The 21854-nt window shown below is 37.3% G+C and overlaps 1 protein-coding gene across 1 annotated transcript in view; it reads right to left on the bottom strand.

Moving 5' to 3' along the window:
* The window catches only part of syngap1b (synaptic Ras GTPase activating protein 1b), a 123713-nt gene that overhangs the window by 51485 nt on the left and 50374 nt on the right, over positions 1-21854 (bottom strand). The window contains exon 5 of the mRNA XM_088013934.1: positions 832-1313. Coding sequence (XP_087870060.1) covers positions 832-1313 — 482 coding nt within the window. The remainder of the gene's footprint in view (positions 1-831; positions 1314-21854) is intronic.

Below are 21854 nucleotides of genomic sequence, written 5' to 3'. Positions count from 1 at the left end.
ATATTATGCATATCCCACACATACCAAGCATCACATTGGAAGCACTTTGCTTCTGTCTGGCAGTGAGACTTATGCTCAATCATGCTTAATTTAGTCAATGAGCAAAATAAATATCTACATTTATATTCTGTCACCTTCCTAAAATAATAGCCTCAGTCATTTTTTTGCCAAAAGTGATTTTGGCAACAACAATACAAAAAAACACCACCGCTTTTTTTTTTTTTTTTTTTTTTGCCAAAAGATGATTTTTGGCAAAAAATAAAGAAAAAATCATTTTTGGCAAAAAATGACTTAGACCATAATTTTATGAAGGTTCAATAATTAATTTCAACAACAGGGAAAGCATGAATTACTAAAATAAACTGCAACATAAACACATTTATTTGTCATAAAATCAGAAGGTTAAAAAAGTTGATTACGTTTCTCCTTTTCTTTTCTTATGGTTGAATTTGCCAAAGAAATAAAGTTTGTCTTCGGTGATTTCTGAAGAAAACAATGCTTGCTAGATTTTACAGTAGTGTCCAAACCAGCAGTCTGAAGCTAGCTAAAATACAAAATGTAAATGTATCTTCTATTACAGCAGCATCATCTCAGAGCAGATTACGTTTTAAGCTGAATACAGATAATAATTTTAAAATAAAATGAGAAAAACTATCATCCTGGATAAATGTTGGTTTAAATATTTCATACACATGGTAAATTACTCTCAAAATATGTTGGAATATGTTTGAAATATTCAATATGTATTTTCCCAGTGTATAATAATGCCTTTACAAGAACTTTTTTTTTTGCCTTAGCAATGAAAACAGCCTGTATCTCAGTGTCACATACCTCAACAGGGGGCAGCGGTTCGATAAACGTTCCTCCCGCCACTGGACTCGAACCGGCAGCCCTCCAGTCTCCTCCCCAGTACAAGAAGGGAGGGGAGGAGGAGGCGGCAGGCGAGTGAGGCAGGGTGAAGGATAGGGAGGGAGAGAGAGGCAGCGAGTGGGGCAACGGGGGCGTGGCCGACCCTTTCTTGGAGCCCTTTTTCTGCGGTTGCGCCGGCGGGCAAAAGGTGATGGAGGGGGAGACGGCCAGGGACAGAGGGAAGGGGTGAGGCGGGGTGCCGCTGACCCGTCTGCCACATGTTTGAGATGGGCCGAAAGCGGGAGGAGGGAGGAGGGAGAGCGAGAGGGACGGAGGCAGCGAGCGAGGCCGAGGATAGGGAGGGTTACTCACGGATTGTCGGAAGGGTTGAAGGGGGGCAGTGGGAGGGACCTCCATGCTGGGTTGCTTCCCAGTGGCTATGCTCTTCCTCCGGGCACGGTGATCTGCAAGGACAAGCAGAGATCCGCAGGTAAGACCACGTCTGACGTCGACAGGACAGGGTGCTAAATATGCACCGCAAACACGGCAGAAAACCAGAGGCGGTGTGAAAACAAACACCTACAGGAGCGCATGTCTGCCTGAAAATGAGCGCTGAACAGTGCAAAGGTGAGGCGGACGGAGAAAAAACCCATAAAAGGTCAAACTGCAGGGCGAACCACAAACTTCCACACACCTACATCCATCTCACACTGACAGAGTAGGTGTTGGACTTTCAGAGTGATAGATTTCCTGTCTGAATGTCTGATAAGGCGAACGTTAACTTCGGTGCTTTGTGAGGAGGAAACGCAAGATGCATGAATAAAATGGATCATCAAACAAACAAAGCACTCATCGACTTCCTCAGGTAGTCACAACATAATGCACCGTGCTGTCCGACAGCTGGGAGATAACGTGTGAATCTGTGGAAAACAAACACAGAAACACACAGCCAACCAATGACCTTCTGTCCAAATCCTGGTGAATTTTTAACAGCTGCAACTTCATCACTGCACCAGCCTCTATCCTCAGTCCACAAAATACAGGGAAGGTCAATGAAAAGTCAGCGCTGAGTATCAGTTTCCTAAAGGTAAGTGACTCTTATGGCAGCCAGTCAATGTGTCACAGCAAAGAATGAGAAATAGCTCTACTGGTCTCAACGTCCAAGTGACAAGTTAAAGTAAAAACTCAACCTTCTGACGGTGTTTAGGTGTTTTTTGTGCCGTGGAAGCCAACCCCCCTGGTGTTATACACTGTATGAAGGAAACTGAAGGACAGAGAAACGTAATGGAAACCAAATGAAGATCAAAACAGAGGGATTAGCTTTGTGTGTTTGAACTGGAAGTGAGAGAACACACCCAAACTGCGCCGTGTCCAGCCCTGCGTGACGCAGTGCCTGGTTGGTTACCTCCAGATGTTTGTAACTTGACGCAGAGCCTGCATGTCAAATCACGATTTGGAAGGTGCAGCAACGTCCACCTGCATTTATATGATCCCTCTCTGAAGACTCATTTTCAGAGAATACTGCACCAAGGGATGAGTCAAGTATAAAAACCAACCACTTGCTTGTCTTGACCAACTCAAACCTCCAAAAGCTTTAAAATGCCGCAATATAATAACGTAATAAAACATCATTAAACCACATTGTGCAATAATCAACACAAAGCACAATAAAATCCTTGATTACATTTTGAAATACTATTTGCTGCATATGTAACATTATTACACTTAGCACCGGTTATCACAAAATGATCATTAGCTTGTTTTTTAGAAATGACAATGTAATAATGTAGTACATTATGCCATAAACCATCACAGATTTGTGTGTTAATATTAATCATTATCCTTCTAATAAACTGCAAAAATTACAAAATCTTGTCAAGAACATTTTGTTCTACTTTCTAGTGCAAATACCTTAGAAGACTTGAAATGAGACAAAATGAATTTATAAGTAACTTTTCAGCAAGATTTAAGATCTTGTTTTAAGTCGATAATGACTTAATATTGATGAAAAAGTTCTGGTTCCACTGGCAGATAATTTTACTTACAACAAGACATATTTCCCGTTTTATATGTGAAAAGGACAAAAGAAACTGTTACCTCCGAGCAACACAAGAAATACAACAGGGACAATGTTTGCATTCGGGGTTAATAAAACTTTAGTTTTACATCCTTCATTCTCTGTATACAAGCTCAAACTCCAGCCTCCCTTCTGAGTAAAAATAAGCCTTAAAATGTGGTTCTGGTATTCTGATTTCTCATTTCTGGACAGATGTATGCAAACCAAGGTGACTGTTAGTTTTACACTGAAAGAAAACGGCATGGAAAGAGTTTCTGACATAAATAATAAATGACTAAGCTGACCATCGACAATGTTGGAGTCTCAAATTCACAGCTGCTATATTTTTACCTCACTTGAGTGTTTTGACTGTGCTGGAAAGTATCCACAAATTATATGTTTATCACCAGCATGGGTTTTCTGTTAAAGCATAGAAGGAAGTCAGTTGAACGGACCTTTTTTTTTTATCTGATTTCTACAATCCATGTGGGATCACAGAGTGAGGGGCGGGCTACACACTGGACAAGTCACCGTTTTATTACAAGAGAAAAACAGGACAAGCTATCATGTAGCACCTGGAGAGAACCCGAGAACAAGGTCAGAGTTCAAACCCAGAACCTTCTTTCTGCAAGGCAGCACCACCACTACATTTCCATTGCACAGGTTTTATAAATAAAAATGAAGTTGTTACAATCATTTAAGATATGATTAGAGCATATCTGAGTTAGTTTCATAGTGTTGTCTCAAAGTACATTCAGTGCATCTATGTAGAGACATTGTTTCTTTCCTTTCTCTTGATTCACTTTGATGATTTCACTTTCCATTTTTGAAACTCAAACTTGCAGCTTTGCAAATGTGGTCAAATGTGAGCAATAAAGGAAAATCCAGTCATTATGATTCACCGACTGGAAGCCATCTGCTAGTTTCCACTGGATAATGGAAATGTTAATGTTCATCATTTGGAAGCAGAAATATCTTTTTGCAAATTTCCATGTAAATTTATCTAACAGCTGTTAGAAAAAATTAAATAAACTGACAAATTCCCAGCCTGCTAAAAAAAAAAAAAAAGAGTGTCCCAAAATGATTGTAGCTTTTGCCAGAGCATCTTAAATATGAACAGCTATGAAAAGCAACCAGCATGTCGCGGCACATTCCCCCACGTATGAACAAGTCGCTGTCTTGTCTAATAAACACAGGGTGGCATGCTAACAGCCCCGGTTGAAGAATCATTTCCAGTCTCCTGAATCCAGCAGGAAAGAATCAAAGCCCGCTTCATCTCTCCACATCTGCAGGTTTTTGCCGTTTTTATCCCGAAGATCAATTCTACACACAGGTTGGTTACATTTGTTTGTTCCTGTTCTTACATTTCAGACTCCAGATCTGACTTCTCGTCTAAATCACACCATCCATCTCATTGCTCTGTCTGCTTTTCCGTCATGATGTTCAAACACACACCTCCTCTCTCCCACGCAGGTATTTTACATAATTCAAACAGAGCATTCATCCTTCTACCTCTCCTCAGCCCTTGATCTCTCTCTCCTCCTCGGACTCTCTTCCCCCAACAATTTCTTCCCCTTTTTCTGCCCTCTTCTTGTTCTGATCTTGTTCCCTCCCGCTCAGACATGTTCGGACTGAAGAGCCCTCCATTTTCTCCATGCTTACCTTTATCTGTAGTCCTCATTTATCCTCTCGGCCCTCTCCCTTCTCTGCCTTTCATTTACCTGTCCAAATGGCAATCTTTTCACTGAGAGCCTGCTGGTCTCTCTCTGTCTGCAGTTCTAACATTTTCTGCAACCCACGCAAACACGGGGGAAAAAAAAAAAAAAATCTACCATGACAGAGTTTGCAGTAACTGTGCCAATGCCTCTTTATCCAAGTTCAGAGCCTAGCAGTAAATTGCCACCTGTATGTTGGATGACTGGCAAGCGAAGGAAATTTCTGTAAAATACATATTACATCAGATATAAAGCGGGTCTTTACATTAAAATACGATCGATAATCTTGACTTTCCTCTTTAAAAATGTGCAACAAATGACGACAAGCGCTATGTTTTTCCCTCCCACACCTCCAGTGGAAATGCAGAATACAAGAAACGGCCTTTAAAAGGTACAATATTTCAGGGGAAAGTTTCTGCTGTCATATTGCTGGAGGTTGCAATGAAATACATAACTACTCTAGCAATTTGTACTAAATGAGTTATATCTCAAGGAAAGAGCTTCTCAATGACATTTTGCAACCAGTCTCTCTCTTTAGACATCCAAAAACATTTTTTATCATTTTCAAGGTGGCTAAAAGTAAAACTGATATCTGATAGTTTTCAAAGCATCTGCAGTCCGAACGAGTTTCATCCGACTTTTACGACATTATTCTCCACAAGAAAAAGCCAAACAGTAAATCTGGACGTAAACAATGTCCAGATTATAATTATAATTATGAAAGAAGTCTGTGCCAGTGAGTCGCATCACATCTCTGTCCCAACACTCTTGGTTCTAACTGCGCATCCAGACTTCTCTTGACCAAAAAGAGGTGGTTATTGCAAATAAAATAAAAAAAAATTAAAGAAAAGCTTCATTTTTATTTGGATACTCAAATGTAGCAACTATCAGTAGTGCTGTTAAAATAACACTAAACATTGCTACGAAATTATGTATAACATTTATTTATGGGTATTTCAATTTTGTTTCCATAAAGCAAAATGGGTTTTAGACAACAAGACAGCTAAGGCAGAGACAAAGTCCTGGTAAGAGTGCAAGCCCCAGTAGATTTAACCATGCAGAGCTAAAAGAAAAACTCCCAGCAAATTACCCTAAAATTATGTGTTTGCACACTAAATGTTAAATCTAATCACAGTATAGATAAAAAAATCCCAGCAAGTAAATAGTATAGAACAGCTTGTTTGTAGGAGGCTGAAGGCAAAACTTTCTTCTCTTTAAAATCAACACGGCAGAGGGTCGTAAAGTTCCATCTGGAAAAACCACAAACCTTCTGAATTGATGTCCTCAGGACAGAAGATCAAAGTACAGATGTCTGGCTATAATGCACACTGGCATGTTTGCTGAAGACCATAATTAGCATATCAAGACCTCATCCAGACTGTCGAGCACGGCGATGGAGGGATGATGAGTTGGACTAATTTTACAGTCACGTGACTTTGGCACCTTCAGCCTCTGAGTAAATCTGTAACTTTTCTCTATGCTGAAGTATTTTAGAGTTAAATGCAATTCTGAAGTTTGGCCCAAACTGGGTCAACAGCAGGTCTATGATCCTAAACACAGAAGGAAGTGTTGTGTTATGAAGTTTCAAATGATATGCATCCAGAAACTAATTTCATACAGATAGGACAGAAAAGAGGGAAAGTCTGCCCTCATATGTTTTTTTCAGATGTTGCAACTTTGCAACCATTTTTTTTATCTGGACCAAAACTTTATTGAACAGCAGTGTCAAACAGTGATGGCTGTTGGGAGAAAGTTACTGCATTTATCTTTTGCTTAAGGTTGTGTTGCCTGTATGTACTAAAGGAATAATTTTGTAACATTATTTTGTGCTAGATATAGCCCTATGATGTGTTATTTGACTGTAAAATTAATCCTTTTGTTATGCAAATTACCCATAATGTGCAAAGTTGTTCAAGATGGTGTCAGGAGTGCATGTTCATGCAAACATATGTACTTATGATGTTATCCAGCAGAAATTCAGTATAAAAGTGTTCTGCATTTAGATTATATTGTTGGTCCTGTTTTCAGTTTCACCCTTTTGAAGGTCATTAAACCTGCTGACGACGGTCTTCGGTCTCCAGAGTTGTGATATAAAAAGGTGTTGGACATCAGACATGCACCAATAACAGCACACAAAGACTAAAAGCAGGAAAATAATGACGTTCTTGCAATGGCCCAGTCAAAGTCAAGGACACAAACTGATTACAAAGCCATGGCAAAATGTTCAGAAAAGTTTATTAAAAGCAAATACACAGTTTATTTTAAAGGGCATGAATGACACATGGTAAGGACTCATTTGAACTTTCTCTACAGCTGCCCTGCAGTAATAATCAGAGTCTGCTACTTTACTGGAAGTGTTAATAAACATTGCTAAAGGTTGTGCCAGCAGCATGTACACATCATAACTAATATCAATTAAAAAAACCCATGAAGAAGCACTGAGAGAAACATATGGTTTCTCACATCTTAGTGCAATAAGGTGAAGAACACACTGTGAAAATACTGCACCCCCCATCCTAAATAAACCACAGTCTGAACCATTTCTGTGGGTTCATCTTCAGAAAGTGAGATCATAAAAACAAGAAGCCTGAGGGTAATTATAAAAGAACATCAGTGAGCTTGTGTCTTATTACATCCTCCAGTGAAGGGTTTTATTGGGGCTGAAATGTTTGTTTGCTTTTAGTCCTGCTGGTTGTCATTGTTCCCCTTTACCATCTGCACAAACTTCCACCCACTTCCAGGATTAAATGTTATGTTTCCCCCTACATCAGAGCTGAGAGACATAACAACATGTCATACAAACATTTTCTTTTTGTAGTATATAAAACACAGAAAAACGGCTTACAGAAGTGTAATTTTACCAATCAAATCCCAAACATCCCCATTAAAGGTAATTAAAGTTAAAATGAGCAAAGGTTCTCTGATGGCCTGAGGTTGTATGACAGCTGGGACTTGGAGTAACACTTCTGCAATGACAGCATTGATGTAAAAAAGTATGTTAAGATTACATAACAGCAAATGTGGCCTTAAATGCAACACGCATGAACATTTCAGCAACACAAAATGAAAACGTCTGGTTTAGTGCCTCTTCATGCTCTGGAATCATCCCAGAAAATGGATCAACTCAGCCTATTTCTGAGGCTAAACTCTTGTCATTTCCCAGGATATTGTTCTTTCAGTTATTATTGCATGGCTATGATGAGGACTGAAATGTAATTAATAAGGAAATCTAAAGCTTTGCCTTTCAGCTCAATTTCTCCTTGACCATTTAGTTTATCATAACTTCAGGAACACTCTCATTACAACAGACAAAGCCTTTTCTCTGTCTCCAGCTCAATCAGACTGATGGCATCACATTTAACACCAAAATGTTTTGGCAAATAGATTATTACGACTTTCATTATTTCATATATTCAGACTTTCCATTACAGCCACAGCATTCGCTTAGATCAATCTCTGCACAACTTATTACTGAGGGAACAACCTCATTTGGGATACAACAAATGAGACGATCATATCAATTATCACAATTGTTGCCACTCTATATTTTTACTACTATTCTGTAAAACAAAGGGTGGTGCTGCAATAATTACAGCCGCTGCAGAGTAAAAAAAAAATATAAAAAGAATTTTAATGATATCAAAATAATCTGAACTAAAAATACGTTACAGCAAAAGTCATAAGCAGAAACAAACAAATGCCCAAGATGGATAAATTAATTTCACATTTTATGGGAAACATTATTACTCTAATTTTCAAAAATGATCTCTAGCCAACAAATCTCCACAATGACCACTATTTCTACGTCATGAACTGCCTTGTTAAACACTGAGTTTAGCACCAAATGCAGCTGTGAGCTTCAGTGACACTGAACCAGAAACTCAACATTTCAGACTGAGCAGTGTTGACATTTGGTTCAGATATAACCTTATGACCTGTTTCTTTCCACTAAAACATTTTCATGGTTTGGCAGAGAAAGAGACAACTCTGAATGGGAAACAATAATCTGTCTGTTATGGATGAGAGTAGCCACACAAGGCAGACTGAAGATGACCAACACTGAACTTTACAAATCAATACCACAATTAAAAGTTGTCCTGCAAACGCAAACAAACAAAAAAAAAAACAAAGAGGAGCTCTGTCAGTCTGCTGAGATCTGCTCTGGACCGAACAGCAATAAGGTCTGCAGCTCTCTGCAGATTTCTACAGATTTCATTCACCTGAAACAAAAATAAGTTGCAGCATATGCAGAAACAAACAATCAGCCATTAGCCTTGATACTGAATGCTATAGCATCAAGGCTAATGGTGAAAAATCAGATACTGTCCAAATCCAGCTGTCTGCAGTATTCAAAGGGTCCAAAAGGCTGCACAGCATATTGAATGGCACAACAGACTGGTTCTGTCATGAAGCTCCCATCTGAACAGAATGGATTTCCCAACACCTGTGCTTTTATGGTGCATTCAAGTACATCTCATACACGGGACCATCTAAATGTCTAAACTATTATTTTAATTCCCACATGTCTGCAAAGAATTCCTAAAAAACATTGATCACATTCAACTGGTTTTATTATCCATCCATCAACTATACCCACTTATCCTTAAATAAATCAGACCAAATCTTTTCTGTAGTGTCTACTTATTTGTTTCTCTTGATTAGAGGAAACCAAACACACCTAATTGTAGGTTTAAAACAAATCATTTGTCTCGTTACCCTTAAAAATCATGTGCATCTGCAGTATATACTGGATTTTATTTGTACTGTAGATGTAGTGTGCAGAATTGGGAACTCATGTAAATAAATCTAGAACAATAGTTTTCATGTGTTGTACATGAATACAGCACATTAGCACATTTTGTCAGAATAAAAACTGATTGAAGAAGACTCACCCGTGTGACCAAGCAGGTTCATCGGTTTTTACTAAATGTTCCATGTTAACTTTGTGCTGCAACACTTTTCAACCTGGTTCTAAGTTCTATAAACATACAGAAACATGGTTTGTTTTGCTTATAATGTGTGAAAACTACATTGACACAAAAAGAGGCTTGTTGCTTACGAGTGCGTTTTCAGGTGCAAATCTTCTTCTGTGGCAGCTTTGTGGATTAGACAAAGTAATCAATGTTTTGTACCCGTTTTGTTTGTACAAAAGATGTGCAAACCTTCAGTGAAGCAAGGCTTTTGAGTGTGTTTGCTGAGTGTTTTCTAGTCTTTTTTGCACCTCATTAAGAACTTTAAAATAACCACTTCTCACATATAGACCTCCCTTACGTCTCTAATATGAGTTTTATGTAATTATTTTGCATATAACGGCAGAAAAGAGACGGTTATACTCTAAAATTCAGACAAACCATCCACATATTGTATGAATCCATGCAGGCACTTTAAATTTAAATAAAAATTTACAATTCAGGGTGAATACGGACATCAATTCACTTTTATGAAGATAATAGAGTCTAAGTACCCCATTCTATATGCAGAGAGAGGAGAACAGTAGGCGGCATCTTGTGTGAAAACTCATTCAGGCTCGGTATAAAAATCATCTGCTTTCTAGTCTTTTTCCAAAGCCTGCTGATAGATTTTAGATGGATGAGGTCAGCAGAGGGTGCTAACCTGAGACAAAATTCAAACCAAAGCATGCATGCTAGACTTTGTCTTTTCAGCCTCTTTCAATAAATAAATTCACGCGTTAATGGCCGTCTGAATTAATCAAAGCCATTAGGCTTTATTTTTAAAAAGACATTGACAGCAGAATAATAATGATGATAAAAACTCTGAATAGACTCATTGGAATCTATTTTTCACTCACTCTCTTTTGATCCTTAGACTGGTTCTGTATTCCGTTGCCATGGAAACATTTTTTTTTTTTCTTCCCTTTTTCCTGAAGCACCTTGCATTTTATTTTCAGACGCACAGTATGTCCAAAACACAAAACACCCGAAACATTACGGGTCTTTAGAAACTACAGCATCAGAAAAACATACATTAATGAATAGATTAATAGATTCAGCTGAACAGTGAGATCTGATTGAGGGATATCAGCTAAATAATCAATAAATCCTTTGATCTCTTCACTCAGTGCTAATGATTAACAGAAGATGAGGATGCATAAGGAGAATTACGTTCATTTTCTTGCTGGGTCTAATTTTAAAACTCTTACATAAGTAGTGTTTATGGATGATGTAAAGGCTTGAAAGGCAGAGCAGAAAAATGCAGGCGGAGGCATTATCATGTCATGGGGGGTTGTGATTCTGCCTGACTGGGGTCATGTGGAATAGACCTGCCTGCCTCTTTGATTTAGCCGCTCAATAAATCACCCATGCACCGGAACAGTGTCGTTTAAGCTGCTTGTGCCTTTTTTTAAAAATCACAATCCCAAAACGTTCCACTTGTTTTTAAGAGAAGGCCAAGTTCATTAATTTAGATCTTGATAAATAAACAACAACAAAGCTCTTTTGTTATCACTATACAGCTTGAATTAAGTTTTTAAGAAGACACAATAAACGTCGCCCTGAAAAACTAAAAACAACTATTTACTTCATCTGGATTTGAAATGACAGATTATGTTTCAATATTACTTCAAACTATTGTGTTGTTTTTGACAATTAATTTCGCAAAGTAAAGATCTTGATTAGAAAGGATCTTCATCCTTCCCACATTTACAGGTAGACTTCAATAAAATATTATATCTTTTATAATAACAAAAATCATTTCACACAGACATATTTTTCAATTACCTCAAGTCAGTACAAAAATGAATTTTAATACAGAAATGTAACCATACTGAAGAATATATAAATTTTCTGTGTATCAATACGTGGTTATGGCTCCATTTGTTTGCATAACTGCATCACTACAGCATAGCATGGCATAAATATGGCATTCTAGGTTTTTATATGCAACTAATAGACTTGTTTGCTGGGCTGCTTCAATATATGAGAAATAAAGTTTCTTCCTCCTGCAACCTTTACAAAAAACCTATAATTGTTCAGTCCTTTTCCAGTTGTCCTTTCTTGAACTTTAACATTTATCATGCAAACCTTGTCCTTTAGAGAACGAGATGAATCTCGTGTTTTGTTGTTGGTTAAAATTTTTTTTTTGCCTAAGGATGGATTTACTTTGTTTATATATATATATATATATATATATATATATATATATATATATATATATATATATATATATATATATATATATATATATATATATATATATGTATATGTATTAGAGATGTGCCGAACATGGTTTTTCCTGCCGATTCCGATTCTGATCACCCATGAGGGCCGATCACCGATACCGATCACATAATTATTATTATTTTTATCATAAACACTACCGGTTACATTATGTGGAAAAAGGAACCATGAACTCACCTTAATTTAGACAAAAACTTGTTTTTGATAACTTTTTCCAAGAAAAAAACAAAACAGGCATTGTGCAAATTGTACTGCTATTGATAAAACTATCTTTAACAGACTGATAACATATGAAGGCTCTGAAGAGGCTAAATAATGCAAAGAGTCAAAATAAAACCTCTCAACATTGGCAAAAAATTCAAGTATAAAACTTTACATTCAAAGGCAAAAACAGGTTCCATTACAATAAACAATCCAGATTTACTGAATGAAAACTTCCTGTTAGCATGGCGGCTAGCTGATTACTGCTAGCTCTGATTGGCTGTTTCTGACTGAGCGGAGTAATTATGCAGATCAGGGAGGAGATCGATTTTTTTTTTTTAGAGATTATCTGTCTCATGTTAGGACAGCGAAAGTTTTAATACGTATGTAAAATTAATTTTTTTAGGTTAGATGCTGCAGCTTTAAGCAGGTTCGGTGTGAGAGTCACTACCAGGTGGAGCAGAAGCGAAGCTCCGTCTGTCAGACATTACTACCTGTAGCGTAGCAGCGGTTCAACAGGAGAGCAGAACCAGCGTCTTACATCGCAGCTCGAAGACTTAAATAATTTTGCGGGTTATTTGTTTAGCTTTCTGACCGTCATGCTAATCCGGGTGAGTGTTTGTAGCTGTCCGCTGCTTTACCTGCTGTCTGATCCTCCGTATGTCTTTTTTACTGCAGTGAGCCTCGATGTAGCCAAACTCCGTCCAGTATGGCATTGTTTTTATGCCATGTTAGATTCGTCGTGTTGATGCATTTTGACATGCGTCAATTTTCCGCCGCAACACGCAAACTTCCCCATTCACTCAGTGTGTTATAGTTCCACATCGCTTAGGATTTGTTGCTGCGCGTTTGCGCAGAGTGAAGGAAAGAGGAGACCAGCTGCACAGGCAGGTTGGAAATGAGATGCAGGTGATCAATTTGAGTGATCGGCAACAAGAGACCGTGATCGGCGATCACCGATCATCGGCCGATTTTACACGGATATCGGCCGATTATGATCGGTGGCCGATCGATCGGCACACCTCTCTCTCTGGTTCTGAATATTGGTTCTGAAACTTGCTTTCAATCCAAGGCCTGTTCTATAAAAATACAACATTGCTTATTGTAAACTCTTTTTGATGGAAAAATCTGAGAAATATGTTGGACAGGATCCTCATGGCTGAGCTTACCAGTTTCCCAGCTGCAGAAAAGGCACAGACTGTTCACATTAATGGAGTTACTACACAAAGCGTAGCAAAGAAACTTAGTTCAGTGAAGAGCATGAGGTAAAAGCAGGCTGCGGTGCTAATCAATTTAATGACTAGTGCCCCTGGGTCAGCTAGTTCTTCAGTTTTTAAAGCCAATTTTCTCTGAATCAACTTTTCTCTGTCTGAGACTGATTGCACTAAGAATAGCCCCATTTCTCTCTAATTTACCTTGTAAATTAGACAGGCTTAATTTGACATCTTGAAGGCCGTTCATATGTTCCTGGTCCTGTATTATAATTACCACCCATAGCCCACTAATGCAGCAGTTTCCACTGCTAAGCGAATGTTACTAAATTACAGGTGGTGTCAAACTCTAAGAACATTGTTTGAAATCTGTTCCCTTACTTATAAATATCATAATTTAAGGAACAATGTCAAAAAATTTGTTCTTTACAAAGTAATCAGGGATATAATAATAGTGCGCTTAATCTTAGAAAAGGAGAGCATTCAAGAGTGGAGTTGTTGCACGCTCAGTTTTTTTCTTGAAGCAGTATCTTTTAGCAGATGGCAGGAGATTAAACGGCCCCTGGAAAGGACGGGAGGGGTTTCTCATAATGAAGACATCATTCGTCTTCTTCTTTTAAATGATCTCCTGCATTAAGAGTGAGAATCAATGACGTTGCCAATCATCCTCAAAGCCCATTGCAGATTTACAGGGTGAAAATGTACATTGTACAAAATGTACAAAAAAAATTACAAAAAAAACCCCAAACATTTTCCTGTTAAGAATTTGCTATTAACGCAAGCTACCCTAATGTGTCTTTAGTGTAGGTAAATTTTGATTGAGAAATTCAAAATTTACTTAAAAAAATTAGAAAAACTTAAAGAAAATGTCTCAGAAGGTTTTCTAATATCTAGCAAATAGAAATAATTTTGGTTAAACAAGAAAAGTTTGGTCTGATGTAACTTCAGACAGTGAGAAGAAGTGCGTATGTGTCTTATTATTCAGTGTATGTAGATATCTGTTCAACTGTAAATGGCTGTTATAGGGTTTACTATTATTTATGTCAACTGAATATTCAACTAAATTGATTTATGAAGCAGTTTGAAAATAATGAGATTAACCAAAATGCTGCAAGGCAAACATAGTAAAATATTACAATACCAGAAAAATTATAAGTTCTTTCAATGTCTTTAAACTTAAAGGCATATTATGATGTCTCACACACACACACACACACACACACACACACGCACGCACGCACGCACACACACACACACACACGCACACACACACACACGCACGCACACACACACACACACACACACACACACACACACGATTTTGAACTTGAAAATTTCCCCGTTTTAGTCAAACTGCTTTTATGCCCTTCGTTTTTCACTGCATCATTTCTACATCAAAACTCAGGAAATTGTGTCAAATCCCACTTTGTGTTTCTGTCGCTGGTGAAGGAGTTATGATTTTCTCTTAAACCCTCTGAGTGTGCAAAGCGCTAAACTTCAATTCTGTGCTGCTGTTTTAAGCTGTAATATAAAAAAATTGATTAATATTTTAATAAATATTCTATTTTTCTAAATTTTACCTCATAACTTCTATGGTGTAGAGCAGTGGTTCTTAACCTTTTCTGAGGTACCGAACCCCCCAGTTTCATATGCACATTCACTGAACCCTTCTGATAAATACAATGTCACCTGCACTGCTGGAAACTGTTGAGCGGGTGGGGGCAGAGGGGGGTGGTTGCGTGCTCCTCCGCAGCACTGATTGGCTGAGCAATGTAACGTAATCCTCTGCATCAGCGCTGATTGGCTAAGCAATGTAATATGATTGATATTGTATTAAGCGATGCATTAAGTGATGGCAAAGCAGGGCGTCATCACGACTTTACACAGTGTGTCTTTACCACCACGGCAGAGGCTCCACCGAACCCCTGGGGTTAAGAACCACTGGTGTAGAGTCAAAAATTTTTTGCATTTACATCATACCTTTCACAATTCAAGACTTTTTTGGTAAAATTAAAATTTTCCACAGAATCTTTGTTTTAAAAAAGTTTATGTTTTTGTTTGGTAGTCTACTGTAACAAAGCAGCCCCTCCATCTCTGCTCCACAAAAAAAAAAGAAAAAGACGGGAGTCGCAATAGCAACCAGTGTGTTAGCAGGTTCTTCTGTTGTATTATAATTTAAGTTAAGCTACTCCGTGAAATGGGGTGTTTCTAATTTTCTAGTCATGCACAAGAGAACTGCTCCTTGAAAATAAGTCAGATTGGATCTTTTCATTAATCTCAACTTAAACATCCATAACATTTCAATTTAATGCTAGAAACTAGACCTAAACAGGATTATCAGCCGCCAGAGAAAGGCAACAAAAGCTTGCATGTCAAACACAAAACAGGCATATTTGTTTTCATATGGCAACAAGCCGCTCCGGCATTCAAACACTGTATGTACAGCCATGTGCAAGGAAACATGAGAGATGCCGTTCTTGTTCATTGTGAATGTAAATCTGATGTCAGGCTGAGCGCTGAAGAGGGAATGTGTGGGTGGCAATCGCTTCCAGCTCAGACCCACTGAGAGACAGAGTTAAAAGAGTGGGAGGGAGGGAGGGATGTAGACACACATGAGTAAGAGGTAGGTTTAAAAAAAAAGGAGGAAGAAACTGTGTGTGTGGGGGCGGATGTGGTGGTGCTAAGTGCTCGTGTAGGAGTAGAAGAGACAGTGCAAGAGCAGGACTATATGGAACGAAGACAGGATGACAGCTGAACAGAGGAAAAAAAGGAGAGGCAGAGAAAAGGAGGAAGTGCATCTGGGGGAGTGGTAACAAGAGGTAGGAGCTGGGAGTCGGACTGACAAAGGGGGAGTTGGATGGAGACAGCACAAGAGCCAGAGATGGAGGATGGAGAGGGAGTGGGTGTCTTAATAGCGCTGAAATGCTCAGGGCTTTTTGTATGTTTGCCTTTGTTATGATGGAAAGCTGTTTGGCTCTCTGTTTGCTTTTGATACATGAACTCTGACTACAAATGCAAGGCAGTCACTGCTGTGTTTTTACACATAGAGCAATATACAGTGAAATCAATCACACACTGACGGATAAATTATATTATTAAGGGACAGGAAGGGAAAATAAAGGTGAGTTATGGATTTCTTTATAAGGGAAGAGTAAAAAATAATGAATGAATCTGAAGTCACCTGAAAACAAAAGCTGAATTAAACATTGAAGACATCTAAAGTAAAGGAATGGATCACATCAGAGCCAGAATGTGAACAAAAAATGGAAGAAAACAGCATATTAATGTTTTATGTTTTAACAATTAGCTTGATAGACAGGACTGATTAAATATGCTGTAACGGTATTCAGACGCTTTCAACTTGTTCTTATTTCATTGTATTACAAACCTAACATCTTTTATTGGGATTTTGTGAAACTAGTTCATAATTTTTAAAGTAAAAATATGAAAACTGTAGAATACACTTGTTCTTTTCTCCCTGAATAAATACATTAACAAACCAGTGCTTTTACAACTCTACCAGCTTTGCTCATGAATAATAAAAGCTTTTGTCCATTCTTATTTGGAAAACAGCTCATGTCCATGACAGATTGCATCTAGATGGAGAGAACTAACAAAGTTTCTTCCAGGATTGCACTGTTTTGAACTCCAGCCGTCCTTCCATCAACTCTGAGCTCTGTGTTTTAAAAAGGAAATGTTTTAAGTAAGCATTGATTTTCTCTATCGATCAATACTAAACCTCACATGTCTACATGAGCACAAAAAAAAGTGATCGATGCATCTCTATGTATTTCCAAGTAAAACTTTACACCTTAACATCCCTTTGTTTCTTAAATATATCACAAATATGTACTAACAGCTCCAGCATGACTCTATAAATATTATATGTAAGATGCTAGCAGTGTCAAGATCGCTTTGCTAAGGATTTCTAATGGTTATAAAGCACTTCACACTGATGCTAATAGATCCCTTAAAATGATAGAACCACTTCATGGAGGGTGAGGGAATAAGCATCCTACTTGGTGTCTATGGAGCAGGAATTGTAGTCCTTTGCTGTCATGTAGACATTTCAGAAAGAATTAAATTGAGGCGTCGTCCACAATCACTAGCTGGATAGTAAAAAAGAATGACTACCAGCCCATCTATCCAGGATCACATCCAACAGGGAAATTACTGCCTAGCACTGCTATATAACCTATTTCAAAGGTAAAGCCCAGCCATCTTTCAGAGGAATCTCATTTGCTTGTAATGATCCACATCTCATGATAACATATGAATGTTGGAGTGTAGATGCACCGGTAAATCAAGAGCTTTTTGCCTCAAGATCTTTTTCACAGTTGGAGACTTGAACGATTCCTGCAGTACTGTGGATGAAACCGAGATCTGTGCTTTTTTTTTTAGTGCTCCATTCTGCCATCAGTTGAAAACAAGATATCAAGATATGTTAACTTTTGAAGTTTTGTCTACCCAATAGATTCCTCTGCTCCTCTTTCCAGGCAGACTCACTCCCAGCCAGGAAAGAGGAGCCTGCATCTTTTTTTATCAATTAGCAAACATCACCCAGTGCCTTTAAAACACCTTAGACTGTGTCTTAGATTGTTTTATCAGAAAAGGACAGATGGATGCACTGGACACCAAGCAGACACAGCCAGTCTGCACTGTTTGGCAGAAAACAACAGCTGTGTTGCCTTTTAGAGTCTGGCTTGGGATGAGAGAGGACAGAGACGCAAAGTGAGAATATGTGTTGGTTAAAAAGATACGTTTTACTCTTTTATCTTTTATTTTGAATCTGACTGCTTTGGACCGGAATAAATTAATTTGTCTAACAAGGTGTGTCTTGAAGGACACTTATCTTGCGAATGGAACAATTCAGTTGATTTTTATAGTGGCACTATAAAAATAAACTAAAATTAACTTAGTTTATTTGAAGGACACATTAAGTGGTTGAATACAAGGCAAATGAAGGTTTTCTATTGTTTCTTGAATACATTTCACATCATCCAAAAGGAGTGCTGGGTGATACAGCACTTTGAATATTTAATCAGAGGAAAAAGGAGGTAAAACTATGATAGAGCCTTTAAAATTCTGTTAGACCAAACACTACATTTGACCAAAAAGGAAGTATGGGGCCACCATTACCGAAGCAGTTTCACAAAATGAGTGTAAACTTCATTTGTCATTATAAACAGTATTATGTCGATATATTGCTTGTTGAAATATTTTATTTTGTTACTATTGTTTACTTGTAGTTTATAATATTGTCCCAATAGTTATAGTATAGCAAAATCAAGTAACTATGTCACCTTCATTTGTTATAAAATGCTGTATATATATATATATATATATATATATATATATATATATATATATATATATATATATATATATATATATATATATATATATATATATATATATATATAAATCACAGCTTAAAAGAAATCTGAACCCCTTGAAATTGGCTTCCGTTTCTTTAAGAAGCTCCTACTTGTTTTTGATTTGCCGCTTTCACAAAAATGCTCCTCCATTAAGCCGTTCCTTAGGAGCGATGGGCTGAGAAGTAGTTTGTATATCAAGCTCAGCACATGTGCATTTCCACTAGGTGTTTAACATTTGCTGCTGACGCTAGTCTGGAGGAGCTGAGTGTGGAAATTTTATTTTTTTCAATTTGGAAAAATAAATCTCACAGATAATGTTTGTTTTAACTTTATTTGGTTTTGCTTATAAAAAACAATTAACCAATATTTTTAATTGGTTAAAAAAATATATTTGAGATTTATTTTTCAAAATTGAAAAAGAAAAATAAGATATACTCATATCTTGATAATTAACCAAAATGTTCAGTATATAAAGACATTTTTTGTGACCATGTGGTATAAATTTATTTGAAAGTATCAGGTGTACAGAGGAGCTCCTATGCCTACAGTGCGGACTTATAGATTATTAAATTAAACTTCTACAGCAATCCCCTCAAAAAGGGCTACAAAACGTACAGATAGCTACAACTAGACATCAGTCTAGCAATACAGGTAAGTATGCTGCAGCCCTGATCACTGTGATTAAAAATGATGCCAAATCATTTCCTTAGGAATATAATAAGGTGGCTTAAAAATGTCAAGCAACTATAAATTACACAAAACCAATGAATTATTGTACAGCAGAGCAGCATTCATCAGAGCGCACTCTGGAGAGGAGCAGGAAGGAGGCTTGGCAATATTAATCTAAAACATTTTACCACTGGGTGGTGTCTCTGAAAGATAAACATAATTTTTAATGTTTTAAAGTCATTCTCTTACTCCCTGCTGAAGGGTTCAGATTTCTTTTCTCAGTATTTATGAATGAAAGGTTTGTGAAGCCAAATCAGCTGCAGAGTGGAGAATAAAGGAGGCAATAATTTGATCAAAAGCAACTTCTACTTCGGTCTCAGAACTTAATCCATGTGGAAAGTCTAATTTTCTCTTTTATTGAATATTAAATCAGTCAAAGCAATTAAATGAAGAGGCTCCCTGAAATCATCCAGACTCACTGAGAACTGCTGTGCACCCTGAATCGGCTGCACAGCCCTAAATAACCAAACATGTCTGACTGTGGAGTGTGGGAGGAAAACTCAAGCAAGCTCAAGTTTAGGATGCAAACTGCAGAGACATGTCATGTGCAAAACATAACACTGCAACAAATAAAGCTCTAAAATTCACTGCTGATTTTACTAAAATGAAAAATAGATGTTCTTGTGTTGGGTGAACAAAAGTGAGTAATAAATTGTCAGATCATTGGATTTATGGATAGTTCCATTTTGATGCGACTTGCCTCCTTTAATAATGTGTTTTACAGATCTGAGTAACGTTCAAGAAGCACAGCTTCATACAGAACTGTCAGTCAGCTTCCCACTGATTGCTTTTTGTCTTTTGTGCTTTCACTGGAAGTGAAGAGTGAGTGTCTTGTTGTTTTTCAGCAAACACAACTCCTGCGACTTTCAAAAAGAGAAATGAAAGGTCTAATTTTGTCTAGCTTCTTTTCTTTGTTGTTGAACTTCAATTTTTCTTTTCCAATAAAGGTCAGCGAGAACAGTTTGATCTGATTTACCCAGCTCCATACTGTAGGTGGAATCTTCTTTATTATAAAATATCACTGCGTGTAACAACTTAAATCCAACAATAAAGCCACTCCTGGCTCAGTGTGTTTCGGTGCTGGCATGTCTCCAATAAGCCATGATGAGTCCGTTTTGCATCTTGGATATTTATTTCAAAACTTATGACAATGAACTTTAGCTGTCAATAAAAACATGTCACTTATGATCAGGACTAAAATATAAAGCAAAAAGAAAAATCAAGAATGATGTTTAGCAGAAAAGTTTGCGAAAAACTTCTCATCCAAATATGTGTAGGGTACGTCTGTATCAGGTAAATAACGACCACACTCCTGAGAAAATCTGCATAAAAATAAAATATTAACATTCACTTTGGATCCTACACTGTGAATATTAGATGATTAAAATGTTGTGACAAAGAAAGGGTAAGGTTAACATGCATTAAAATTAAAATTTATGGCCAAACAAAAAGAATAAAAGAGAAACAAACAGAAATAAAATTCTACTTGTCTTAATTCACTTGAAAAATGAAGCAATTCTGTAAAGAGGCAAATTTGAAAAAATAAATAAGGTAAAACTAACAGCTTGTTGAAATATCTTTGGATTCAGTTTCAGTGTTAAGTTTTCTTAATCGCCTCCAAATCAAAGTGAGTCTGATTAAACTGAACTAATGTTCAGCTCTGAGCAGGAACTTCTTAATATTTGCATCCAATTCACAATCCCTTAAAGGTCACAAAGGATCAAACAGATCTTATTGTGCAAATGTATCAGTCAGGAGAAGGTTAAGGAAAAAATCCTCAATTGTAAACATACCCTGATCAGGCATAACATTATGACCAAACAGCGTGCATGGAGAAGGCATGTTGTGTTTTCTAGTACCATGATGTTAGCATCATGCCTTAACTTCTTTAAGTTGAATGTTGGTGTCTATAAGAAGGTGATTGAAATAAAAATTGGCTAGAGTTTGCACTTTCGTTACAAAGCTTTTGAACCGGTTTTGTTTTTTGTATTTTTCCACATGAATATGTTTGTTTGCTTTTGAGTTGAACCATACAGGAGAAATGTGAAACTTAAGGTGGACATTGGAAAAAATGTATTATTGTCTACTCCACATCATAAATATCTGGCTATTCTTTTTTGTCTAAAGAAGAGAGCAGAGAGAAGGGGAGGAAAAGAAGTAAATGACCCAAGGCCGGGTCATTTGCCTGGCTTTGGATTTGATCACTTCCAAATCAACCAGTCTGGCTACCAACACTTGGAGCTTTAACAGTGGCAACAAGCTTTGAAACAACAGAGAAATGCAACGTAGATGCAATCAAAAAGAAATACCACTTGAAATAAGAGTAATATACAAAAATATAATCAGTAAGCTAATTAAATCTCAGAATAAATGTTCTATCATTTTGTGTTCTTTACAGTTTCCAGCACTTCTATTATTATTTGCAACAACAGTAAAAAAAATTTAGCCTCCAAAGATAAAACATTGATTTTCTTTTTACTGAGCTTCAGCTTAGGTTTTTCTTTAAGGGAAATATTGAC

Source organism: Poecilia mexicana, unplaced genomic scaffold (assembly GCF_051168715.1).
Source record: "Poecilia mexicana isolate PSO_F unplaced genomic scaffold, ASM5116871v1 scaffold_16, whole genome shotgun sequence".
Lineage (NCBI taxonomy): Eukaryota > Metazoa > Chordata > Actinopteri > Cyprinodontiformes > Poeciliidae > Poecilia > Poecilia mexicana.
The sequence above is the reverse complement of the archived record's forward strand: the minus strand, read 5'-3'. Positions and strand labels throughout refer to the sequence as shown.